The following is a 27511-nucleotide window of genomic DNA, read 5'->3' as shown; positions in this document are numbered from 1 at the left end:
ATACATACTTGCATTTTGGTTAACATAATGTCCATACGTTTCCTTCGAGATAGATATACACACTAGATGGTAGCAATAGTATGTACAGCACTTTTCTTTGCTTGGAAAGAGAGTGGTATTTTTTTTGGATACATCTAGTGATGACTTAATGCTTGTCACGTGATAGCCACGACATCATCCTCCGTCGCTTCCCCGAAACTGTTCTTCCTTCTCCACCCACCCCGACAACTCGCCATGGAAGTGATTACCCTGCCGGCATCTTTCCTCTTGACTGAACAAGTGTCTCACTCAGAATGTTAAATGACTATCCAACTCTCATTGCGGTACCTAGTTGGTTGCTGATTGATGCCGGCGTAGCAGCAACACCAACAGTTCGCCATCATGCCGAGTGAAGTACTACACTACTCATATATAGCGTACTAACCCACACTGGAAATGTCTGGAAATGAGCAAAGAATCCGATCGCTTCCGTCCGAAGTGGTAGCGAAACTCCAGTCTTCCACGTCCATCACGCACTTAAATGGCGTGGTTGTTGAACTAGTGAAAAATGCACTGGATGCAAATGCCCACACCGTCTACGTGACCATTGACTTCCAACGGGGCGGCTGTGTGATAGATGACGATGGGGATGGAATCCCACCGGCCGAGTTTGAATCCGACGGAGGCCTGGGGAAGCCGTACCGTATGTGACACCAGCCCGCCAAATGCTTGCGTCCATTTGCTCATCCGCAGACAGATACCTCGAGGTTCCACTCAGCTCGAGAAGTGTATGGCCGACGAGGCTCTTTCTTGGCATCATTGGCGTCTCTCTCGTTGCTGACAATTACATCTCATCATATCCACTATCCAAGCAAGAGCACGGTAATATTCCACCACTCCACGCCGGTTGCTCGACTGGTCCCGGCTCCAGTCTCGCGAGGACTGAGATTTGGTGACCATGGCACCAGCGTTACCGTGAATGATCTTTTTGGAAATATGCCTGTGCGTGTGAAAAGCCGAGCACTGTCTCTCCAGAGGCCCGACGAATTAGATCGTCAGTGGGATGAACTCAGGCAGCTTTTGGTCTCTTTAATGCTGGCAAACGACAGTCTTACAAAGCTAGTGATATCTGATGCTAGTCGAGATAAAAAGCTCATCATTCGTCCCCGCAATCATAGCCAGTCAGCAGAGGGTGCGTTAGATTTGCAGCGCATAAGCTCCATCTTTGCGCAGGCAGGTTTAGCTGAGTTTCAGAATATCCAGTGCTGGAACGCCGTCTCGGCTACTCTGCCTGATCTCTCGATCCATGCTGCCATTTCCCTTAAGCCAAGCCCTACCAAAAAGGTTCAGTTTATCTCAGTGGGGATGAATCCAATCTATGCACGGAACAGTACAAATCTGCTTTACAATGACACCAACAGTCTTTTCTCTTCATCGGACTTTGGTGCCATGGGAGGGCCCCGGGGGCCCTCATTGCATGGAGGTCTAGCCGAGCCTCCTAGTGACCATGCCGGTACAAAATTCAACTCGATGACTAAACCTGTGAATAAGTGGCCGATGTTCTATATACGCATAGATGTCAATGCTCAGGAAATCAATGATGGCGAAGACGTTCCCGAATCTGACAAATCCATCCAACGCATCATGGACGTGCTTGCAGCTATGATTAATGAATTTTTGAAACAGCGCGGTCTCCGTCCACACACCGGAAAAAGAAAACGAGCAAGAACTCAGGCGCACTCAAATGCGCAAGGTACAGGCAAGCCAAAGATTGCAGCAGGTCATTCAGACAATGTCGGCACCGAAGAAACGCTTAATAGTCATGTCAAGCTGCCCGAGTTTCATATCCCCACACGCAGTACCGAGGACTTAGGGAGTTGGTCTAAATCTAAGAGTGCCAAAGACTCTTTCAAGGCTTGCTCAAGACAACAAACTCCGCGTGTTAATTCCGGTCGCGCCTTAAAAGTGGCTAACAACGAACCTACTACCAATGAACCCGCTCGAGCATCCTCAATGGCGATATCAATGGCCGAAGAACCAAGGCTTTCAGAACCGCAGCAAGATGGTAATGACAACCTTCCATGGACTTCGGGCAATAGAGATGAGTCGACTGCCGATCGAATGGTGTCCTGGACTGATCCGTATACTGGAAAAATTCACTTGATCAACTCCCGGACTGGGCAATCATTCAACGAGCTCCCACATATTATTTCAAACCAGGAAGATCAAAGACCGCGATCAACAGGATGTTTTCAGACTGTGCGGGCAACGAGGCTTGCAAATCGTCCAAAATCAGCGGTGGCTGCTAAATCTCAAAGTTTCTGGGTTAACAACCTGTTGGATCATTGGGAAAATCCCGCTTTTCGCCGCTCTGAGAAACCCATACATGCTATCGATGCAGGTCACAGCAGTGTGACCGAAGCCGTGGAAACCAGAGTCCGCGATGTCTCAAGTGAGCTGTGTGGGTTCGAAGCCACTGGAATATCGAAGTTCCGAGGCAAACTGCTCAAGCAGGACCTTCAAAAGGCAGAGGTCATCGCTCAAGTGGATCAAAAGTTTGTCTTAGCAAGACTTAAGGTCGCCTCTGCTCACAAAACAGAGGACGGCTTCGTAACCACATTGGTACTTATCGACCAGCATGCCGCAGATGAGCGCTGCCGTGTCGAGGCTCTTTTTGAGGAATTATTTACCCCTTCACAGGGTGATTTCAGGCGAATTCAGACCGTCACCTTGGAATCATTGGTGTTTGAAATACCTTCTATAGAAAAACGTCTTTTTGGGCGGTACCGGGACTTTTTTGGATCATGGGGCATTGAATACACTGTTGAGCAGAAACCCGCGGAGAAATCTGCATTCATCTTCGTGCATAGGGTCCCTATGCTTATCGCCGAGCGATGCCGGGTGGAGCCAAATTTGGTTATTGAACTGATTCGGGGCGAGCTTTGGAACCGCGAGGAAACGAGGAGGCAGCCGGATCGCACAGACGAAGACCAGGGGTGGATAGGCCGACTCAAGGGATGCCCGCAGGGGCTGATTGACCTGCTGGATTCACGCGCCTGTCGAACGGCGATCATGTTCAACGACGAGCTCACGGCCGGGGAATGTCAGCATCTGGTAAACCGGCTGGCTCAATGCGTGCTTCCATTCCAGTGTGCGCACGGACGACCATCAATGATCCCCATTGTTGATATGGTCGATGGATTAGATGGCAATGAGGGACACGATGAAGACCCAAGTGAACTTGGACTCGTGGAGGCGTTTCAAAACTGGCAGTCTCGCTGAGGCGATGACTTTCTTCCGGACACAAACCATGCCAATCAGCTCTACGAATTTAGAATATCCAAGAACAGTAATGATAAGACACATCGATGATATTAGTCGACGAGCTCAAGCGACCATATAGGTATATATACAAGATACAGTACATGCAATCCTCCCAACGCTAACCTTTCATCCATCCAAGTCCAAAAACCTAATCCTGTTCAATCCGATCCAATTCCAATTCCAAAATCCATAGTAACAGTCCTCGCGACAGCCAAGACAAAAACGAATGTAATCAACGTATCCAAAAAGAAGATCCAGGGTGATAAATGAAAAGGTATAGTCCGATGCAGAAAACAAAAAGCAGAGGTATAAGAGAGAAGAAATAAGAAAACAGAAGGGAAAGAGAATAGACAAGGGAATAAAAAAAATGTATGACCCCGTCAACTGTGTGCAAGAAAAATGTCCCAGCCGCGAGGCTTTGAGTAGTAACCCTGTATATTATATCCCACTTTATGTGATTTTTCCTGTCATCGTTGTCGAATCACCCTTTTTATTTTGTAATCCGTTTTGACTCCCATCCAGCGTTATCCTGATCCCAATGTCGCTTTTTGTTCAGAACAAGAAAAGAATATTTCGAATAAAAAGATATCACAAGGGCCTCCCGGAAAAAAAAAGATATAGTAAAAACGTATGCACAGTAACAGAATGGTAAGGAGTATAGAGGTGACGCGTGATGATAGTAAGAACAATAACACCGTATGAGATGTGCAGGAGCATTATAGAAGAAATATGGCTGTCGTAAAGTCATAACACGGCCGTGAAGCGAAGAGTCATCGGATCTAACCATTTGTCGCTACCGACTTGGCTTTGGAGGGATGGGTCCAAGATAGGAAATCAAACTTGTCCTTGGCGTTTTCCAGGATCGATGACGAGCTGGCCTCAGTTTGCAAGTTGGGTCGCTGGGCTGCGTGAGATTCACGCGGCTCCAGTACCAACGATCGGCGGTAGAACGTCTGCAAGCTCTTCTCGCCGTTTGATCGCACTCGGATCAGCTCATTCTGCATCCATGCCTGCAGTTCGGGGACTTCCGTCAGGCGGTAGGGGATCTGGAACCGCTGTAGCTCGCTGATGATCTTGGCCGTCTTCATATGCTTATCGAAGTTGATAACGGCCATATCTCCGTCGTCCGTGGGGAGACTGCGTAGCGGCTGGTTGCCGTGGTCGACAAACGTGAGATCAGTCAGGTATGTGCCGACAAATGGTAGACACGGAGGGACATGGCCCTGGAGCCGTTGCCGCAGAACGGCGTAGTTGCGCGACACATCCACGATACCCCGGAGAAACTCAAGCGTCGTCTTCGTCTTCTGCGACACAACTTCCCATGTGCGCTTGAGTCGGGAGATCATGGATGAGTTGAGCGAGCAGATGATGGCCATCAAGGAGTCATAGTTGTTCAACTCCAAGCACCTGTTGGCAATTTTGACCCAGTGCTTGATAATGACCGCGCGTTTTTTGGGCTCTTCCAATTGGAGGATCGAGTCGGCCACCAGGTGCGCTAGGTCCGTTGACAGAGTGGACATCGCCCTAACATTAACGGCCAGGGAGGCCGACTTCTTCATCCATTCGGTCGCCAGCAATTCTTCCGGGAGAATGGCGCAGAAGATGCGCGACTCTTTGATGGTGAATTGACGGGCCAATTCCATCGGATCGAAGTCCAGAATGGTGATGTTGGCCTCGCCATTCTTCCACTGCCTGAGAAGGTTCGTCTCCTTCTTGTTCAGAATGGGGGCCGGCAAGGGAGTATCCGGGTGCACGTAATGTGCCGTCGCTGTATTTGTCTTGCCCATTGAAGACATCAGACGCGGCACCACGGGTCCGTGGACCTTTGAAACCTTATCCGTCAGCTCTACCAAGCGTTTTCCAGCAGAGGGCAGGTTGTGCATAAGCGTTGTGTTAGCAAAGTTGATAATGTAATCCAAGGCTGTGTCATCGCAATCATGGCGCCAATGGGCCTCCAACCAACCCTTGAACACGTTGTACACACGTAGACGGACGGGGCCTGCGGCGTGCGAGGTATCGCCGATATAATTGAACCGATCGACAAGAGTCTCTGCGAACTCAAGTGGGGTGGCGAAAAGACGGAATGTAAGGTAGAATGTCGATACAAACATGGCGTCCGGCGTCGACTGGTGCGCGGTAAGTTTCTCGACGAGCGCCCGGAGGCTACCGCCCATTATTTGACCCTCCTTGAAGATAAGCTCATGGGCGTAGGTCTTCTCAAGGAGATTGGCTTCCGTCTCTTCGCTCTCCTCAGCGAGGGTCGAGTGGCTGACGCTGCCCTTGAGAGACGGCACCTGGTAATGGTTTCCGATATCCGGAGACGTAGCGCGAGTGGATGTCTGAGATACTCCACTCATTTCTGAGTCTCGCAGGTGACTGTTGTACGTGAAACTGCTACCAGTGCTCGTAACTCCCCGACCGAAGGACTCGCCAACTTCCGATTTGGAGTGGCTATCACGATTCGGGGCATTTTCGGCAGCCTCTTGCATGGAGGACGCGAAGGAAATCTTATCTAGGCTGTTGGAGAGAACAGTGGTGGAGGGCATTGAGGAGAGGTCGTTAATCGCAGTAGCCGGGCTAGGGATTCCTGCACGGGAGTTGAAAGATGACGGGGTAGTATCATCGGTAAGACCAGGAGTGGACATGGAGGAGCGGTTACCGATGGGAATCTGCAAGGGAGGGGGAGGAAGTCGCAGGGACTGCTCCTGGGAGCAAGCCTCGTCCTCGACGATATTGCCAGTGCGCTGCGGTTGCGGGGTGGAGTTGGGGTCTGGGGTGGTTGCAGCGTTTGTGGGGATCGGCTCCAGTTCGAAATCACCGCACTGCTCAAGCACTCGGCGAGCTTTGGCCAAACAGTTACCGGCTCCTCTGACACAGTCAGTGGCAGCGTCGACCAGACGCTTGCCCTCATCGGGCAAAAACACTAGCTCATCCTCCGGGGAATGAGCGGGTCGGAAGGCATCCCGTGCCGCATAGACGAGCTCTGACAGTCTTTCGTACATGGTGTCCCGCGCTTGTTCCAGAAGTCCGCTGTCCTGGGGATTGTGTTCACACACGGCTTCCACGACCGTGAGAAGGCCGCGGCAAGACCGCACAGCCTGCTCCGTCGTCACAACCAGCTCCGCCGAGGGTCGAGACTGCAAGTGCAGCCCAATGAAAGAGCCGAGCACTCCAAGAAAAGCATCGTACGTGGCATTGAGTCGTTCGGACGCTAGATTCGGGTTTCGGGATGTGGCAGCGGGTCCGGAGTAAGACACTCGATGAGAGACGGAGATCCGCTTGGTCGTGACAGACACGGGGCGAGGCTGCTGTGAGTCTAGCGTATCCGTTCGGTTCGATGCACGGCTCATGTCCATTCGACTCCTGTTCAGGAGTCTAGACTCGTTTCGTTCGGTCTCAGCTTCCGAGGTAGCCGTCTCGAATATCTCGGATGCGGGTGTAGGCGGCAGGTCGAATTGAGTCGAATGCTGCTCCAATTCGGCGATCGTACGGCTCAAGCCCACTTCCTCGTTCCAGACATCAAGGAATCGAACTCCTCGAGTCACGATTCGGAATGCCCTGAGGAGCATTTCATCCATCATGTACACCTCGTCCTCGGAGGCATTCCCGTTGGACAATTCCTGACATTTCTTGGTGGTTCTCACTAGGGAAGATAGGTCGGCGAGCAACGCTTTACGGTTCCTGCGCAGCCCATCCTGGCCCTTGATTAGAATCGAGTCGCGGGTGAGACATTCGGATTTTTCCTGGCAATAATTTCTGTCAGAAGGCTAATTCATTGCCACCGGGGAACATTGAAAACTTACCAGCAGGAACCGCACACCCGCAATCAATCCCTTGACATTATCCTGATTGCAAAAGTCTCGCAGAGGAAAATCACATCCCCCTTGAATTATATCCCAGAGATCAGTCAATGCTTTCAAGAGCGGGCGCATCGGCAGTTGGTCGTAAGCTTCGCAGTAGTTCGTCGGTAGCCAGCCGCGAGCGCCAGTATCTAATAACGTGCCGTCTGCCCACCCGTTGGTGTGAACCGAATGTACCAAAATGATATCGCCTTGATCCAAAGGTAGCGTGACGGTGGAAGGGGACACGTCCCCAGTGGGATGAAAAGGATAGAAAGCGCGAAGATAGTTGTGGAAAACGGCTCTCGGAGTTTCCGTTCGATCCATCGTGTCGTCTTGAGATGCGGCAGCGGCCGTATAAGGAGTTAAAGGAGGAGTCATTTCAGATCGTTGTTGAGAGCAATAGTAGCGGTTTGTATGGAAATTGGAGTGTTCCTTTTCGATTTTCAACGGCGCAATGTGTGGCTTCATTGGTTCCATGTCTTCTGCAGTCCAATTGATAATTTGAATGTCCCCTTCGTTGGGTTGATCCAGCCGGACACAGTAGGTCACTGACCACAGAATTAAGTGAAAGTAAACGAAATTGACATCCTAAAATTACCAATGCACCGGGAAGACGAGAAGTTGTGTTTACTTGTCAGAAAGGAAAAGAAGATTGACGGCGCTAAACACTCGGGCAGATCGAGGCTGGTGGTGAGTGATGTATTCGGGCAGCCAGGAAAAGGTGTAGTTATTTCGGAACCGAAATAGTGACAAGCACTATAATGTACAAATGTCAACTGAAAGGTCCCTCGTTTGCACGAGAGGGCTGGGAGACGAGTGTTAGGAAGACGAGGGGGAGTGTTTGGGAAGGGAGTTGCGCATCATCTAGGGAATGCCAAATTCTAGGGAGGGGAAAGAATGGAAGGAATGCTGGGGAAGGGCAACCGGGTAACCAGACGTACCTTCCTAGACACGCATAAAGCGAGAGAGGGAAAAAAAAAAAGAACGGGGGATTTTATTTAATTGACCAGGTGCCTTGTCTTTCCAGCTACAGGCACGTTCTCCCAATCAGAATTCGAAACGAGGGATCCAAGGAAGGGAAGGGAGAGTCGACTCGCACGAGCACGGGAAATTCAAAGTGGTCAAGGAGAAAAGCAAGCAAATGCAATATGGCCAGGGCACGTCGACGAGCCGAGAACTAGGGTCCAGACGGGATGAGGAAAACCTGCCTCCTCGAGCGAGATGGGATGGCAGCAAGGACCACGATCCGGGGTCGGGTCCTGTAGAGAGAAAAACAAGAACAGAGAGCAGTATTCGGATGCGATCGACGAGAATGACGAAAGAAGGAGCACCGAGAATCTCCCAAAGCCCGAGGGAACGCGGGGAGTGCAAGGTTAATCTGGATCTTCGCGGTGAGAATACGCAAGGGCTATGAAGGACGTTCAAGACACGGGTCCAGCAATCGGCGAGGAATGAACGTTCTGCGGACGAAGATCGGGTTAGAGTCGTCGATTTGGGAGTTGCCACCAGCAGCAATTAATGACCGAAAGACCAGCAATGATCCACACAAGGAAATCGATGTAAATTAAAAGGAAGGAAGGATAAAAGACGGCGGAGGGAGAGACAATGGAGAGAGGAGGGAAAGAAGGACGGACGGTAGGGAGAGAAAGAGTGTGAGAGGAGAGAAGGTCCGGAGGGATATGGGGGAATAGTTCGGAAGGCGAGGACGAGCCAGAATAAAAATAGGCCTCGAACCACAAGCAGAATAATAATAGAGGGTAATAAAATCGAACGCTTAGTCGGATATTGTGAAGGCGAAATAAAGAACGGTGGAGGGAGGGGAGGGGGAACAACGGGACGAAAGGGACCCATTCGAGTCAAGAGTAAAGTAAACGCAAAGCCAAAGCCAGATTCTCCAGACTAGCGAGATGGAGGCAGTTGGAGCAACTGACCTGCGTCGTTAATGTTATCCACCGGTTCTCGGGTGGATCATGTCTAAATTAGATCAAGTCCGAAAGAGCTGCGCGACTATAAAATCGATCCCGTCAGGTCACCGTGGGAGACGCTCTACTAGCCAGTTTTTTAGCCTGGAGATCCGAGTAACTATGCGATTATCGCGGACCAGAGAATGAGAGAGGGAGAAGAAAGAAGAAGAAGAACCAGAAGGCGACAGAAGAGAAAGAGGGACCAGAAGTGATTGATCGGAGTGGAGCAGGTGATCCGTGGGTGGCCAAATGGGTGCCTGAAAAACCTGGACCAAAAAGGACCAGGCGAAAAACAAAAAAAGAGGGAATGAGAAAGCAATGCTCCGCTATCAAATATCTATTCTATCGCGGCTTCCTCGATCGACAGCCATGAAGTTGCAGAAAAGCAAAAAAAGAAAAGAAAAGAAAAGAAAAAAAAAAAAAAAAAGCAATGATGATTTCCTACCAGAATAAAGTGAGAATAAAATAAATCACAAATTTAATTCTTCCCGAAATAAATAATAAAAAAATAAAAAAAATAAAAAAATCGAATAAATCAAAAAAGAATAAAACAAAGAAAAAGAAAACCCAGAAAAGCCATCGCACAACCACGCTAATCCCCATTAGGCGTTAGTCCCCGCCCAAAGCAGGCGACGATCGGCCATCACATTTGAATGGAATATTGTCAATTAATCGCTTACAGGCCACTCGAGTCCATGTCGCCCGTTGCGACCGTCGTAGAATCGAGTCCGTCGATGCGGAGAACTGGAGTGACTTTCTTTCTGTCTTTCTTTCTGTCTTTCTATCTACAGTCTGTGTCTGTCCGTCTCTACCGGCGTGAATCCTGCCGCCTGACTTCCCTCCGTTCAAGGTGCCAGGCTAAGTTAGCAGGATTAATCTATTTCTTCCTCCCCCCTCTCTCCCATTAATTTATGTCATATTAAAAACGGCTCGAAAGGAACCAACCGGACCACGTCCAGCCCCTTAATTGCCGGTACTTTTGCAATCCTTATAATAACCCTAATAATGGTCCTGCTATCATCCCATATTAATTGTCTCCTTTTCTGGAAACCCTCGGTCAGACTATATCGTAGAGGGGGCTAATTTATTTTTTTTTCTTCCCATTTTTTTACACATTTGCCCCGGCTACGAAGAACTGGCAGTCTGGCAGTCTGGCACTGACACTGACACCCCAGAGAGTCCGTACTTTATTGACTATCGACTACTGAGATAAACCCGTTCCCCTGCACGGTTCCCCGTTCCACCGACTCAGAGGTGTGCAAAGACCTGCATGGACAAACAGGGGTTCAAGGTCTCCGGATTCGCATCTTTTCTTTCCTGTACGGTGAACGCACTGCTCCGAGTACTCCGTTGTCTGTCTGGCCAGCTCGTCGAAGGATTGCCCTTCTAATTATGATTGACCGTCCGACAGGCCAAGCCGCTAACTGGCACCGGTGGCAAAGAAATGCTGGCCTGGATTTATTTGCTCTTTTTTCATTTGCCCCCCCCACGCAATGCAGTCACTGCCCAGGACCTTAATAATAAGACATACTATAATTAAAAGACGGGAGCCACGATCATATGAAAATATTGGAGGATCTTCTACGGAGCTCGACGCCGAGAAACCGTCTTCAAGATCGAAATTTAAAAAATTCATAACGAATCAAAAGAAGAAGAATGAATGACTGGCATCGACAGCGTACAATAAATAGGCGAGGACGAATTTTTGGGGGATTCGGTGGGGATCGACATCGCAGCAAACCGTCCCACGGTTGACAGAACCTTCGTCCCAGACTATCAACTCCATCACGCCTTTCAAATGAATGCTCCAAATCCCATGCTTGGGGGTTCCTGATTCATGCGAGCGCCCCATGCGGTTCAACACGAGAACGTTGTCCCTTAGAAAGCATGCGGTCCTGCACGCGTTCGGTCCGTACTCAAAAATCAGAGCGAGGGGTGGATTTTTTGCCTGGACCTGGCGGCGTCCAGGGCTCAATGTAACCTGAGAAGAAGAAAAGAAGAAAGAAAGAAAAGAAAGGAAAAGGAAAAGGGACTTTTTTGAAAATAGTGCCACTGGATCAAGGATTTTTTGGCACTAAAATCAAGTTGACTAGACAATCAGACATGTCGACTGTCACGGGGAACAGGGGGAATGGGATGGAGTGATGCATCACGGCCCACCGGACGACGGTCTCCCCAAGCTTCAGAGGCTAAAACCGCTAGTACTTCTGGAGCAGGTGGTTCGTACGAAGGAACTAGCTTGCGGGCAACGGTCTCAATCTAACCAGATTCCAGACTCTTTCGAAGACCCCGGCTAAAACATCCCTTCAACCCTACCTTGGCTGTTGATATCAGGATCTCTCTAAATAATGGCCGATGGTCGTGGAGTCCTCGAACGCGAGCAACGCGTTGGACCAAGGGACGCAGGTCACCTAGCGATCGGCAGAGGCACGCCCTATCGGAGGTGACGGATGGGCTACACCATCCTTCAGGTTCAATCCTGGCGAATTAATATTTATGTAGTTCCTCCTGTATCAAATCCTCCGGGCGCGATAATCTTTGACTTATCCATGTCTTTCATAACTAAAGAGAACTAGCTAAGGATATACGAGTCAGGACTGGCAACCAGTTAATTAACTGGGAAAGAACGAGAATAGTGACGCAAGGGTAAAAAGCCCAAAAGGGCTTATGGCTTACGTACACCAGACTGACTCGACCGAATTTACACTTTATACCTTCCCCATCAATGCGGGCTTATGTATATAACCTCGCCCCAAAAATGGAGGGCGACTATATTCGGCGTAAACTCTACCTGGGCAGCTCTTGATCCGGGTCATTGGAATCGGAATCATATGCACTGTCTCTACCTAGATGGCAGATATACATGACAAATTTTGGGTCTTACTCTGTTAAAATTGTGTCTCGGAGTTGGTGCTGGGTGGCTTTTCCCGGGTGTGATCCTTCCCCGGGATAGAGAGGTCCTTAGCAGGCCAAACTATCTGAATATCTGTGCTCCATCGTGTGTTTCTGATCCACAATTGGGAGTCAATGATCGACGACCTATCCACCGCGTTGAGAAATCCGGTAAGGTCACACAATGCTGCGCATCTACAGACAATATGCGGTGCTGCCAAAGCACGTCCATTGCTCCCTCGATGACGATAGAATATATCCCCAGGGTGGGTATACGTAAACGCGTTGCAGATGCAAAGAATCCATCGGCCTGGTTGCCGGGTTTTGATCATCCCTACCACCGCAGCAAGTCCCAGACGGGGAATAGAAATATGAGATATGATGTAGCACATGCATCAGGCCATTTCGTGGCCTCGGGGCATCCGAATAATCTATAATCTATCGCCCATTCGCCATCCATGGCTCCTCCCCCTCCCCTCTCATCGAAAGCTAGTACTGTTGCCTTTTCCTAACCGATAAAGTTTAGACCATTTCGAGCTCAAAAGACAAAGACTCGACCCGGATGATGGTTCCGATTCCCTGCCCTCTTAGTAGTAGGAGACTAGTCGTTTTAGAGACCTGGCGCAGTCGAGGCAAATTTTGTGGCGCCTAGATCGTGGAGTGGCGTCTAGGACTTACGCCGACTTGCATATTCTGACAGTCTGGAGGTGCGCTTGCCATGCTGTTGCCATGCCTTTGGCAGAGGTGGGTGTGATATGGCCGATTTGGCACGGTCGTCCTGATCTTCTGAGTTATTGAACTATGGATCATTTTCATTTTTCTCTCTATCCCCCCGTACGCGGCGCACGGATGTCGGCAGGTAGCACAATGGCTGCCGCCGCGGTTACAGGACAGGGGATTACCGACCGTTGATGCCGAGAATTAGTCCGGTCGAGACCGACAGCTATCCGATAATGGGCCATAAAGCATGGTCCGTAAGCTGGGAAGGTCAAAAGGGAAAGAGGAGCTTCGACGGTCCTCGCCGGCAGAGAACAAAGAACTCGTTAGCCGGGTCGAGGTCAATGCTTGTACGACCGCCAGTCACAGGCACGTGTTCGCTATCGTATGCGGGACTAAAGCGCTGACTGGCCACCAATTGGCACTAAATCCGCCGACTAAATCATTAGCAGACACTAGGGAGACTAGACGGGATGGATGGACTGAATATCTGGACCGGGGAATTGACACTAGAGGAGATAGAGTCCAGGCATTCCCATCCAAGCGACGGACCGGCGCATCCTCCGTCGTTGATTTTTCTCTCTTTTCTTTGTAGTTTGTATACTTCCGGGGGCTCCTTTCATCCTTTCATCCTTTCGAGGAGGAATCCAATTGTGGGATCATGAATGCCACGCTGTTGACATCCACCATCCCCTAGATCGCGACCGGGAAACAGGGATTAGAACCTCGGTTCGCCCTTCCTGTGCCGCAGGAAGCACGCGCCTTCGCTCTCCACTCGTCGTTCCGTGGTCATGGTCGCGTACCCTGCGTACCCTGGGACGGGATGTTCCTGGACTAACAAGGTGACCTCTCTGGGCGACACTGGCGACAACGTCACCCCACCGGAGGAAGACGACGTAGCAACGCGGAACGGCACGAAATGAAAAAGGATCAGGCCTTGGTGACGGCTTATCTATCACGGTCCTTTGAACAAGGAGAAAAACCAGTCTCTCTTGGCGTGTCTCTCTAGGCGACAGGATGATCGATCCCTGCCTCTTTGTCTGACCGTACCATGTTCATTTCGTCTGTCCTGGCTCTCTGATATCCAGGGGTGGGTAATACGCAAGTGGTGGCAAGCGAGACAATTACTCCGTACGTTACCCAAGGATAGAAACAGGAACTCGAGTCCTGTCGGGCGGCCTGAACGCTCAGGACCTGGAAAGTCACGTGTCGACGCGTGACGGCATCGGTCGGCGAAGGCAGAAAAATGATGAAAATCACATCGTCACAAAATGGACCCCTTGCAGTCTGGCATCGGTGCGTCCTCGATAAATGAACCTGCCACGAACATCATGGGACGATCAATGACATCTTCCTCCCGCGTTTGTCGTCACTCGGCCGTCTGTCTAAGATGCTAGCCTGCTACGGAGTAGGTTTGCCGTCTGTTCTTCGACGTCCACAGTCCACTCCGTCCACTCCGTCCACTCCCCCGGCGGTGCGTTTCATCGCCCTTAGTTTCTCCCCACCGCCCCAGCGTGTCCACCAGATGGAGCTCTTGGATTCCCTTTCCGGCAATAATGACTGATAGGAAGGGCGGCGGGCGACCGACTCAGGGACTCAGCAGAGCTCGGGACTAAAATTACAGCTCGCCAATGACCAAATCCCGATGGCAGCGCATCCCGATTCCACATCTATTGACTACTCGGTCCCGAGGAGCAGGTACGTACTTAGTTACTTATCGCGACCATCCCATGATCTCCCCGGAGACCCAACGTATCCATATTCCATCCCACCCCTTTCCTATCGAGATGTGATAGGCCTGCCCGATGGGCGCGAGTCAGATCGTCGAACGGTGGACACGAGCTGGATTTACATCTACTCCTAGATGGTCTCCTGGATCTGGACAGATCTTAGAAGCTGCTGTTCCTTCTGTCCAGCGTTCAATTGACGAGTCACCCTCTAATAGTAGAATGATGATATAAAATCCCTCACCCCTGCCCTTGGGGCCATTTCAATGTCACATGACCCTCGTAGTCCCCGTTGTCTGCGGAGAAATCCCGAATGGAGTCCCCTGAACCACCTCAGGATTTACGGTTACAGGAACAACAACAATGCATAGTTTCTTTTTCCTTTCGTTCCGTCCATGCATGGAAAATAGGAATATGGGGGCTCTGAGCAAAAGCACCGGTCGCACTGGATGCCCTCTTCAACTTCGTGGGTAGGGGTGGAGCTCTCCGGCGCAACTAAGGATCTAGCGCAGAGACCAAGAGCTCCTTCGCGCTGCCTATCATTGCGTCTCTCGTGCACTCCACCTGCTGGGATAGGGAGTTGGTCAGGTTGGTTGGACTGGGAACTATGTCCAGAAGAGAAATCTGGCATTCTGCACGAGCTCCGATCGAGCAGGCTAAACCTTGTGAGCCCAAAAAAAGAAAGAAAAAAAAAAAAAGGGACGAGAGCGAGAACGGGAATATCACAAAGTACAGGATCTGAAGGAATGAGGGAACAAAAAATCTCTTCTCAATAATCTTCCCTCTCGTCAAGGTTCCCGTTGTCGGTCATTGGTCCCTCGGGCTCCAATCTTACTGCAGAGCTAACAGAACTATCTATTCCCCGTGCCTTAGGCATTGTCTAAAGCCAACAACCGACAGGGGAGGGTGATACTACCCTGCTCGCGTACTCCGTACCGAGGGGGGATCGAAGGATGGACAGGGGCGCTGACAGCTCTGGATGGAGAGCCCTGCTGCACGCAGAGGTTAGTCGGGGCCTTACGTGCGGTCTCACGGCAAGGATGTTCTATAAGTAGATGGGTCCGGACCGAGCCTGCGTCGCCGATCCAGGCAAGGTTAACTGGATAGGAGGTTCTGCCGACCGATCAGCATGGTGATATCGTGAGTCGTTTCCCACAAGAACGAAGAATATGCGCTTGATTGGGTCGATATCCTAGCCCTGTGTGCTTGTCTATCAAGTCCCGGCATCTGTACGAGAGTGCTCAGCCGTATGGCGAGGCGGGGAAAGTGGTTGGTCATGAAGGATTGGATCTCGTCTCAAATAAGTTATCACGTCACAAGCCTCGTTACACACCGACCTTCTTTGGCTGTCTGATCGGAGCATATGTGGCCTATGCCTAGGCAAAGATGCTTGTGACAGCCGATCGATGGCGTTCTCATTTCGAGCTAATGACGGAGACAGTTAAAATCCTAGATCACGTCCGTGTGTGATAAGATGCTTAGTTTATTCTCCTATGGAGAATGGTCCGAGTGAGTACGGAATGAATTTGATAAGTGATCGGTGTCTGCTTGATTGATTGATTGATTGATTGATAGAAATGGGCTGACCGCTAGATTCAGAGCCACTCGGCATTTGAAATTTAAAAAAAGGAGAAAAAGAAAAAGAAAAAGGAAAACAAGATCAGGGGGTAAACTACCCCTACTGAGTCAAAACAATGCATCGCAAACTGTGCAGAACCAACCAACCCTGGAAGAATCTTCCGCGATGCTGCAGAAAATGCCCACGGAACAATCAACAAAAACTTTCAAGTCGAAGCCGACGCACGTTTACGTATGGTACTTTGGTCGACTCCTCTTTCTGCCCAACAGCCAAAGCACGATCAAGCCAGGCCTAGACGTTGAGAAAAGCAGGGTCTGCAGCAAACACACGGATCAGAGTTACACAGTCAGACGGGCGACCAGTCAAGCAGCCCGTCTGCACTGTACCGCACGGCAACCTACACCGTACATCCAGCCTCGGCGGATATTGAATATGGGCAGATGAATTCATAATCCATGATTCATGATTCATGGCCCATCAAGAGGGGCATGAGACTGTGAGACCGTGAGAATGAGGGCAAAAGGACACTAAAGATAGTTCGAGCTCGGTCCCCTGCCCCAGTTCAGTCAAGTCAAGTGGAGCTCACAGCGTATGACAGGCGAAAATGAAAAAAAAAAAAAAAAAAAAAAGAGAGCTGCTCGTGGGAATCCATTCGTCCACTTTTTGCAGGCCGTGCATAATGCTGACAGCCAATGGAGACGCAACGAAGGGGATAATCTAAAAAATCCTTCCTTTCCTCGTGCGGGTGTGATGGCTCGTGCAGCTGCCAATGCAGCCTGCCATCAATCATCACGCATTGTGCATTGTTTGCTGACGCTCTTTTTTTTTGGGCAGAGACAATGCAATAGATTATTAATTCGGTGTAGTTACTCCGTACACCGTAGTGCTTCGTGCCTACCCCTGGTCCGGTGTCGGGATAGACATACTACATGAGGCAAGTATACGGGCAGGAGAATCCCCGTGCTACGAGGGGACTGGAGATTTCTTGCATACATGAACTGGCGTGCCAAATTTCTGCACGCGACACGCGTCTCCAGAAGACAAAAATAAAAATAAAAAGCTGAGGTAGGGAGGAGTACACCCAATACGGTGACTCCTGGGTAAGCCTACCCTACCCTAACCCTACAGTCCACTTCGAGACACACATCCCTTGTAAGGACCTTCTTTCGATTCAATTCATACGGAGTAGAATAAAATAGTAGAATTCAAACTAGACAAGTTTACAGAGTGGAAACTAGACTCCAACACAATCAAGGATTACAATGTCAACGTCAAAGGTAAACATGTACCAACGCGTCGAAACATGCCATCCCGATGGCCACATACCATCAACGCCAACCTCCTTGATCCCACGCCACAACGAAATCGTAGAGAATTATATGAACTTCAATTCCACCGACGACATGGTCTAAGAAATAAATTCTAGTCAACTCGATTCAAATCCAGTTCCTCTCTCCTCGTCGATTTTAAACCCATTTTGCTCCTCACACATTATCCATCTATCCCAAACAATCCCGGTGCCCATATTATTATATATCATCAAAAGATATACTTCAGCAACCCAACCCAACCCAATCCACAACCTCCTTAAAATCAAAGAAACGAAACGAAAGAAACCCCCCCACCCTCAATTAAACAACTACCACAAAATAAAAATCAAAATGAACCTCTCTACCATCCTAACCGTCTCTCTCGCCTCCCTCGCCCTCGCCCATCCCATCCCTTACCAACACCGCCGAGCCATGAACTCCTGGGCGCTGACGGAGAAGCTGATGCCTCATTCGGGCATTCCCCAAGCGGTCGGAAAAGTGGGCAAGGTGTTGAGTTCTTAGGTGCGTTTGATTTTATCTTTCCTATCGGATTGGAAGGTTGCACTGTGCTGATGGATTAAATGTAGGATGTCGACTGGGCTCGAATGCTACCTCCCTACCTTCCTATAGGGGCCATGTTACGGGGTTATGACTGATTGATTGATTGACTCGGGTTGCTTTTTATTGTGATTTCGGGCTCATATTTGGTGTTTGGCACAATGGCGTGGATTCTATTGTTATATCATGTGCTCGGAGGTGACAATGAATATAGAAAATGGTATTAGTTTTTGGTTTTTTCATACCCAACCGAGTAAGGTCAGTGATATCAAAATAAAAAGAAAAGATTGAACAGAAATTAGAACATCCCCTCCATGTCAAGATCCAGAAACTCCGGATTACCAACCGTCATGTCCGCCGCACTCAACATGTCATCGATATTCGTTTCTAGACCTCCGCCCATGTTCTGTCCCACGCCGCCATCCATTCCCACGGCCGCCGCCGCGTTGCCCATGATGCGAGTGAGGTTCGTCGCGTCGTCTTCGCCCACCTCGGGTCCGCCGGCCCCGGAGGGCTCTAGATCCATCTGCCCGGCGCCGTCGACGCCCAGCTGCATGTTCTGGATGATGTTGGTCATGTCAATGTTGGGCATCTGGGTGGTTGGCGCCGTCAGGGCGTTCACGCGTCGCTGCAGGCGCACGACGATTTCAGCCTGTAGGGGATCCTTCTCCGAGATCTTGGCCACGTTCTCGTGCAGGATGAGGAGTGCATCGCGGAGCGTCAGGATCGGGTAGCGCGGCAGCGCCTCCTTGCTGGGATCCACCGGGTGGTAGTGGCTCTGCTCGACGGCGAACGACTCGGCCAGCGGCGAGCAGATCATCGCCGCGGCGATGTCAATGGTCAGCGGCCCATTGCCGGCCTCCGTCTGGAGCTTCAGCTCCTCGAGGAGCGCCCCGAGGACGCGGCCGGAGCCCAGGATCCGAATGCCGGCAATGAGCTGCCGGTGGGTATATGAGGACGGAGTCATGCTCACGTCCGGACTGGTGCTCCAGAGCATGAGTGCCTGGAACGTGCTCCGGATGCTGCCGAGCAGGGAGCCCGGGGCTTGGGTCCAGCCATCCAACTCGGACCGGCTACAGCTGCCGGTGCGCTGGAAGGAGAGGCAGGGTTCCAGAGCGTCCAGTATTGGTTTGAGATCCGTGCGAGCCTGCTGGCGCGTCCGAATATCCTTCAGTTGCTCTTCCAGAGAGCGCGCGGTGATGTTTAACACCGTGCGATGGATCTCCTTCGCCTCCCCGGAAATCGAGCTGGGGTTCACGAGAGAATTCAACGCTTTCAACGGTATGGATGGGTCGTTCTCGCTTTCCCAGATATGATTGCCCAGCCAGGTCAGTGCCACCACTAGGGATGGAAGAAGGAATGGTTCGAGTAAATCTAGGCCATGTCAGTGTCCGATTCTCATTTATTGAGCTAGATAATCGTGGGATTCTCACATTCAAAGCCCCCTTTGAGAGTTTCGAATTCTAATTTCCCCGCTTCACAGGCTCCTAGACTCTGGTCAAACAAAGTCGTCACCAGAAGATAAAATTCCTGCGGGCTACAAGCCGACATGGTTTCTTCGCTGATACCCTCTGCGATAAACAAGGCTCCAATCCACGACCCGAGGTTCTTATTTTGCTTCTCGTTCAGATCGTCGAGCTTCTGGCTGCAGGATCCACGCTCCAGCAACCTCAAAACAAACGAGTCGTTGCTTCCGATTCCAAGGTCGTACGGTTTCAAATCATATCGGTATTTAAACGTCAGCACCAAGAGCAGAATGCTCCCAAATTCATCGTATACAGGCTGGCTTTCCCCCTGGTCTTCATCCCAATGCCAGGAATCCAACAAAGCACAAAGCGGTTGTAGTACCTGCCTTGAGCTCCGGAATAGCAGCATTACATCTAGAGCCTGGGGGCGCCGAGAGAGCGAGTTGCAGATGTTCTTCAAAGTCATAGTCTCCTTCTGGTTGCATAGATTGAACATAACCTGGCGCACGGTTAGTTCGGATGTAGTCAACACCAAAACTTGGGAGCAAGAACCATACCTCGGTGATAGCACCGACGATCGCTCCCGCGTTGCCTTCTGTCGATTCAATCTCACCGATCAATTTCTCGGTGCGCTCGGGATGTGTGTTAATCTGCGACACAAGGTTGTCCTTGTTATGCCCGACGGGCACGGTCTGCATGGGGTTCTCGCCTAGTAAACGTTCGATGCTGGACTCGGGTATCAATTTGTGAGAAGCGCAGGCAAACAGGAACTCCTGGCGCACGTCGGACAGGACGGTATTGCCTTGCATGGAGAACATCTGCGAGAAGGACGGGAAGATCCGGGGATCCAATCGGCTTAGGGCGTGGCTGATGCACACTTCCATTGACAGGGACACTACGGATGCCGCGAGCATGGCGGCAAAAAAGGCCGGGAGTTTATTGACCAGGAACGAGCGGAACAAAAACATCGTCCGACTGGATTCGTTGCGATACATTGCATTGGAAAGCACGTCGAACGCGGCGGTGATGATCTCCTCAATCAGTACCTCATTATGGCCCTACGCGGATCAGTTAGCATTGGGACAGCAAGAACAACACCACAGACCTACCCCGTATCGATTTGTCAGGTAGTTGAGCAACATAGTGTCATCGACCAAAGGGCGGCCCACAAGCTAGAAAAGAAGTCAGCGTCGTTCTCCAATAAGGAGATACCTGGATATTAAATACCATCGCATTAATATAAATACAGAGACCAGCTCTCGAGTTTATGATAGGGCCATCCATCACGGAAGCCTCGAATTGGAGAGCATTCACGTTGACATTTTCCATCATGGACTCTTCCAGGGTCTTGGAATGCGGTTCTTCGTATAAGCTAAACTCCTTTTGCAAGCTGTCCAATCTGTTCCGTAGGGCCAATGACACTTCCATACAGAGAGGAAGGTACCCCGATAGAGCCTGGCCCAGCTTCGCCTTCAGCGCTGATGAGTGTCAGTACAGGTGAGCTAAATTGAATGATGATTCGGGGGACATATAGGCGATGTACCTTCATGTGAGCTTGAGGACAGAACGTCCAAGCCCTTGGCCGTGCCGGACAAAGCGGCAAGAAGAATGCCCAGCGACTCGAATAGGGAAACCGCGTCCGGGGAGCTCAACAGCCCTTCCGCCTGCTGGCTGGCATCTAGGTGATCGTTGTGCCAGGAGACAACAGCTTGCATCCAATCCACAATGGCAGCAAGGATTCCGACAGCCTCGGCAAGGCTCTTTGGGGCTTGGCCCGTGGAGATGGAGAGTATCGCATCTTGGATGATTCTGATGTCTGTCATGAACGTATAACATTTCGACGGCTTCTTCGGATTGGAAGCCATGTCCGACGCGGCCGAAAATGGCCTATCATGGATGGACGAGTATTTTAGCAGCGAGTGCAGCACCGTCGACGTCTGCACCTTGCTCATCTTGCAGAGGCAGTCTACATAGAGCGGGAGCAAAGGATCCCATTTGATCCCGGTCGCCAAGCGGGTCTCGAGCAACACATTCAGGAGCGGCGTCTCGCCGATTGGAGATTTTTGCAGAAGGAGCTTTGAGAGATTTTTGAATTCGGCTGCATCGATGCGATGCATCAGACACTGATGGAGGAAGGTCCCCCATTGTTCGGAGGACGTCATGATCCGGGTATTCTGGCCTTTTGCCCCGACTTCAGAACACTCATAACAATATCCAAGTGCGAATCATTCAGACCAAATATCTGGGTTGGTATTCCCGTTGCCAGAAAGTGGGCATGATGTCCAAGAAGCGTACAAAGGTATCGATCACGGGAATCCGTTGGACCAAACATTGTTGTTTGCCAACCGTTCAGAGCTTGCACGTGATCGTATTATCTAAGAAAGATCACGTGTTGCGACCGGCACAACAGTGCCTCAGGCGACGAGGCGTTCGGCCCCTATGGGGGCCTGAGTGCCTGACGGCCTGACACTAACACTGACATTTTGACACCTGAAAATAAACAATTGGAGTTAAAGGAGGGACAACGTCCACCGAGATCAAACCGACGCACTCTAATGTCGCTACATTGTAAATACCCAGTAATAGTCCAACACTCGAATATGTTCAAGATATTGACTTCGTGGGTGTTACCATGTTCATGTACTCGGCGTACTTCCAGAACATCGATTCAATACCACGCTACTTGCCCCGGGCCTCTACGTATTTTCTATGAATACTACATAGTAAATACTTGAGGTACCTCCGACGTGCAAAATACACCATAACTCCAGTTCCCAACAGACCCCGGAAATGAATTCAGCCAATCAGCCCAGTGAAGAATAAATAGTAAATACTAATACCAGAACTACTCCGTAAGAAAGAAATGCTGAAATACCAGCAAAAACCCCCACTCAACGACCAGATCTCATCACTTCTTCAGGCCGAGTTCCGCCCAGGTCCGTCCTTTCCCCGATCCACCGCCTGGAAGGCTGGTTGACTGGTTCACACGCACACCGATTGACTACCCGAATGTAAATCCATGGAACCATCCAACGGCCGGGACGAAAGACGGACGATGAACGATAGACCCATCGAAAATCAAAGACACAGACCCGGTTCCGGAGTGAAATCAGGCCTTTCCAAGATTTCAGATTGGATACCTAACGCCGACATCCCAGGGAACCGCGCGACGGAAATAAGTCAACCCGGCATGTAAGGCCATCGAGGACCGTCGAAGCAGATACATACCTAATCGATCTTGTGCGAATCTGGCATCATCTCCTTGCCGATCTCTCCTCCCCCCACTCGTTTAGCGAACGATCTTTGGGGACAGGAACACTTTCCCGTGGTATTTTATTGCCATTTCAGTTTATTTTTGATCTATGGTCCTTACCGCTTCCCCCCGGGCGACCTAGGGGGAAAGAAGAGAGACCTACGGGATCGGTCTCCAGTTCTTTGGCAATCCAGAGGAAACGCCGGAGTGGTACCGACAGGAACCAGTCTCGGATGTTTGCAGAGAACCCTATATCCGAACCTGCATGAGAGGTGTCGAACCGTACTCCGTAAAGGATAACTGACGGTTCTTCAGGATTTCATGACGTGCCATGCACCTGCATGAAGAACTATGTATGCACACATGCCGACTTACATAAATCGTTCGTTGCTCTTCCCCACTCGACTAAAAACCGGCGTGTGTCCATCGCGATCGTACTCCGTAAAACCACATCGTATTAGAAATTGGAACCCCCTCCCCCAAGCGAAAAGAGAAGCCTAAAGATCACGCAAGGCATGCAAGAGAAGCCGGCTAGAAACACCAAGAATCAATGGTGACAAGCCCAATACGACTGAACTCGGCAGATCAGCATTGGTCTTCCAGCGCACGACCCTGATATGCACGGCCAAATCAATAATGAGGATATAAACCCTCGACTATTGAAACCCTCCTTGGTCTGGTCAAAGAACTATCTAGAAATCGTTCATCATTCGCGACGCTTTGACTGCAATCAGCAATCCCCTACATGAGGCTGTAGGTAGTCAAAGAGACGAAAACAAGGTCCTGCCAGGGCTGAGAGATAGCCATGGCCGATACGGCAAATGCCAAGTGACGCGTCAAAAACATGGCGCAAAATTCAAAATTCAAAAAAGAAAAGAAAGTTCATCCCCCCAAAATCTCCGAACCACGCTGCATTTCATGTGCATGATTCTCTTTCCCATAATTAGGTGGAGTATGTTACCTGTCGAAGATGGTTAGCGGCGAGGGATTCTTCTACTATCTGGTACTCCGAGGTACATGCTTTATTAGGGAGTATCCCGGATCATCGTAAGGGGGTATCGATCCTGGCTACCTAGGCCCGTATTTCCTACCATTACCACCGAGGATCTTTTTGACCTCAGCCCGGAGATGTTCGCATAATTCCCACTCGTAGGGATAGACGCTCTAATCTTGGAAGCGTACCCATCAGGAAGACCGGAACCCCTGAGCGAGGATTCCGTACGAGAGAGAGAAAGTAAAAAAGAAGAAATAAAGGAAGTGAGTGGGGGGGGGGAACAAGGGGCAGTATGTAGTAGTCCGTACGAAGGTAGTACAGAGTACTCCGTAGCAGAAAAATAAAAAGGAAAAATAAAAGAAAAGAAAACAAACCCCGTCGTTAGCAAGATGAGTGAATGGTCAATGGGCCCCTTCAAGAAAAGGGGGGCGGATAATCTCAAGAGCCAAGATGAGCCCAGTTGCGGAAGTAATTGGACGAACTAATTCGAGTCTATCAAAGACGAGAGCAAATCAGACCGTATATCGAGACTTCTGGGGGAACAGCAGTCATGGCATGACATAACTCGGGCGACAGTCGGTGCAAAGGGCCCTGAAACGGGCTAGAAAGGGGGCACGACCCATTGACCGTTTTGTTTCAGCTTCAGCAGAGTATACTCTAGCAGTCCAGCACAGCCAACCGCCGGCTGCGGAAGGGGAATCTGACTCGGGGGAGTGGCCCCGATAGGCAAGACCAGCTCAGATCGGACCTTTCCTGACTGACTCGGTGGGTTCACTGGGTTGGGTGGGGATGACGAGACGGCGTCGTATTGCTGTATAGTATTCTGTGTTTTTGTAGGTAAGTAGCATGTGTAGAAGCGTACCTACTGAGTAGATAAACAGAACTAACTAGAAGTAAACAAAACAGACCTCCTGGCAAACCCTCAAATCTCATGCTAATCGGTCGGCCCCGCCCTTTCAGCCCGCCACCGACAACCTTCCGATCCCAGTCGAAGACTCCAGAACAAAGTTTAAACCCGCCTTGACTTTGACTCTTTTTCTGTTGTGCTTGTCGCATGGCGAAAGGGCAATTTGCATCTCTCCAGAACCAACTAAACAGTAAACAGTAACTGCTCCAAACCATCCACCCCACCGGCTTCCAACTGAACCAAGGGAAACCCTCCGCCCCATCCGCCCATTCAGCGCTCATCCTCCGTAAACCCGACTGGGAAGGCTTACCAGCGACCAAAGACAAACCAGTGGGGTCACTACTGGCCTAGGATTTGACGCTTCTTGTACGGAAGACTCAGTCACAGTTACAGTTACAGTCATCCCGCCTAAGGGGGTGTTCAAGGGTAAATCTTGTTCAGTTCGCTCAGGTTGGCCGAAGCACGGGGTCTGCATTTCTGCACTCGGTATCTGCTCCGCAGCCATCCCGCAACATGGCCCGCTCTGGGATTTTTTTTTTTTTTTTTTTTCTTTCCTTTTCTCCCCCTGTTCTTTGTTCTACAGAGTCAGTAGTTTGCAAGAACAAAGGGATCGAACCTTGGCATAATATACGGAGTAGACAATCGTTCGTCATCCACCTACTCCATATAAACCCAGGAAAGAGAGAAATATCGTAGAGATGAATAGAATAGATCGAAGGAAAAGGTAACATGAAGCATAAGACCAAAATGTATTTTTTGAGTATTCATCTTGCAAAGGTTAGAACGTAGATACCTTTCGAACCATGAGGTTCTGCAACCCCCTAAATGTCTCCCGCATAACCAGACGGAATAAATGAAGCAATATATAGGTGGACCCACGAGATCTATCGCGCTCAGTAATCAAAAAAAAAATCGTATGATCGTCGTTTCGTGGAGGAAAAGGGTGGGAACCGCAAAAGAAAAATCGCTGTATCCAAGTGCCCACAGAACTCCATCAAATCGCTCTGCGCAGTGATATTCAAGAATGAAAAAGAAAAAAAAAAAGACAGATTACTTCTATGCAAATTAACCTCGCGCGCTGCGAGGGCGGGAAAATTGGGAAGATGAATCTCGAAGGACGTCAGGGGCCCGAGGCCCGACCATCCAATCTTCCATGGCGAGCCAGTCACTCCAACTTCGCTCGGCGGCCTCGATCTCCGAATCCAGCGGTCCCTGTAGCGGACGTAAGAACGGGATGGTCTCAAGGGGCGGCATGTCGTAGTCCTTCTTCACCGCGGCCCAGCCGCCACTTTTGGCGGCGAAGAGGTAATTGCGACGCTCTTGTTCGTGTATGAATCCAATGCCAGCCCCCCAGTCGTCTCCGAAAAACCCATGGAGCACGCCGGGGAAATCCATTCCCGTAGCCACAAGGCGGCGGATGTACGGAATCAACGACACAGACGGAGGTAGACTCGAGTTGAATGACGACGTAGACGGCGCCTGCCCGGCGTCGGCGGCGGAGGAGGGGTCGGTGGAAGAATTGACGACGGGATGCGGTAATCGCTGGAACGGGAGCCGGATATTCAAGAAGGCAGAGAGCGCTTGAACCGAAGCACTGTGTTGCGCATGATCCAAGAAATACCGTTGACAATTCTGGTAATGCGGATGCCACTCGAAGATATCGGGACTGTCGCCCGTGGCCCCTTGGGAAGCCTCGGCGAGTCCAACCATCGCCGACGGGTCAAAGTGCTGCGCGGAGTTCATCTCGGCTCCGGTTGAATGGTTCATTCGGTATACAGTGTGTCTGCTTTTGAGGCTTGATTTTAGCGTTTATCCTTCCCTGTTTCCGTTTCCTTTGGCTGCCGCCATGGCAGACGGGAGTATCCCGCCGAGTCACACCCATTGTTTGGAGAACAGCGGAGGTGGTGAACAAGAACAATTGACCTCGCACCATTGAAAATAGAACAGACGGGGATAATTTACTGGTTTGAAAAGGCAGTCCTGCCTCGCCGAATGAGGAGCGAAACTCTGCGTCGCGGCGATGGAGATGGGGAAGGGGAGGAACGGAACAGGTTCCTGATAGAAAAGCCTAGTCCTCTACCAGGATGAGATTCGTTCACGGACATCTGTTAAGTAGTCCATCTATGGAGAGGACAACCACAGCTCATGACAAGGAGATAGGTTCGGGTCGGGGAGGGTAAGGATTCAATGAGGAAACGAGTGTAATTCCGTGAGACAGAGGGGGCCCATTTGAGGATATGAAATGAGGGTGCATGGGACATACAAATGTTTTTTTTTTTCTTCTCTCTCTCTCTCTTTCTCTCTCTCGTTCCCTTGGGACCCGTGGTAGGGAAAGAAGGGTAGAGACGAGTGAGGAGACACGCGAGAGACTAAAAAAAAAAATAAAAAAGAAATAGAAAAAAGAAAAAGAAAATAAAAAAGAAAAGTAAAAAAGAAAACCAAAAAAAAAGATAAAAAAAATAAAAAAAGGACAGGCGGAGGGAAAGAGAGACAGAACTGCGGAGCTGGCTGAAGTGGACTTTGTATATTTGGGTGGTGACTAGAACAGGAACGGGTCTACCCGATGAAGTCGGCAATCGTTGGAACGTACCTGGAAGATGTAATGGGTGGCTCTCCCTCGGGGATGAGATTGTGAAGAGTAGAGTAAGAATAAAAATTGAAATTTAATTGATGATTGATTTCGACCTCTTATTTTGTTTTTCTGCTCTTTTTTTTTTTTTTTTGTGTTCCGGGGGAGGGGGAAATTGGATTTATTTTATTAATAACCAATAATGGCGAGGGCAGGAATAATCCTCCTTCTCCCAGATCTGGTTCGGCCGGGTCACTTTAGGTCAGTCCAGTTAGTGTTGGGGGTCGACCTTAATTAGGTCGAGAGGGTTAAATAAAACACGGACAACAGCATAGCGTAATCAATAATAAGCAGAGGTTGGCGGGAGGTATCATTGAAAAATGAATAAGATAAATGAAACGGAAAAAGTCCATCAAGGAAAGAAATCAAT

General features: G+C 50.1%; 4 protein-coding genes across 4 annotated transcripts; 1 reads left to right on the top strand and 3 right to left on the bottom strand.

Annotated features, from left to right (window-relative positions):
* Positions 1–435: 435 nt before the first annotated feature.
* KD926_005440 (putative DNA mismatch repair protein (Mlh3)) lies at positions 436–3261 on the top strand (the record flags this gene model as incomplete). The annotated part of the gene is made up of 2 exons (XM_053098667.1): positions 436–682; positions 737–3261. The coding sequence occupies 2 exons, from the start codon at positions 436–438 to the stop codon at positions 3259–3261; spliced, it is 2772 nt and encodes a 923-aa protein (XP_052957566.1).
* Positions 3262–4082: 821 nt separating this feature from the next.
* Positions 4083–7523, bottom strand: KD926_005439 (guanine nucleotide exchange factor; the record flags this gene model as incomplete). The annotated part of the gene is made up of 2 exons (XM_053098664.1): positions 4083–7046; positions 7107–7523. 2 exons carry the CDS (start codon positions 7521–7523, stop codon positions 4083–4085), a joined length of 3381 nt encoding a protein of 1126 aa, XP_052957565.1.
* A 10667-nt stretch (positions 7524–18190) lies between these two features.
* nut1 (putative RNA polymerase II mediator complex subunit Nut1) lies at positions 18191–21520 on the bottom strand (the record flags this gene model as incomplete). The annotated part of the gene is made up of 6 exons (XM_053098663.1): positions 18191–19266; positions 19326–19857; positions 19916–20416; positions 20468–20530; positions 20586–20836; positions 20902–21520. The coding sequence occupies 6 exons, from the start codon at positions 21518–21520 to the stop codon at positions 18191–18193; spliced, it is 3042 nt and encodes a 1013-aa protein (XP_052957564.1).
* Positions 21521–25577: 4057 nt separating this feature from the next.
* On the bottom strand, positions 25578–26279 carry KD926_005437 (uncharacterized protein; the record flags this gene model as incomplete). The annotated part of the gene is made up of 1 exon (XM_053098662.1): positions 25578–26279. The coding sequence occupies one exon, from the start codon at positions 26277–26279 to the stop codon at positions 25578–25580; it is 702 nt and encodes a 233-aa protein (XP_052957563.1).
* Positions 26280–27511: the final 1232 nt, after the last annotated feature.

The sequence above is a fragment of the Aspergillus affinis genome, assembly GCF_023601865.1.
Source record: "Aspergillus affinis strain CMG 70 chromosome Unknown NODE_26_length_314309_cov_85_634089, whole genome shotgun sequence".
In the NCBI taxonomy this organism is placed as follows: Eukaryota; Fungi; Ascomycota; class Eurotiomycetes; order Eurotiales; family Aspergillaceae; genus Aspergillus; species Aspergillus affinis.
This window is presented reverse-complemented; position numbering and strand designations above follow the sequence as displayed.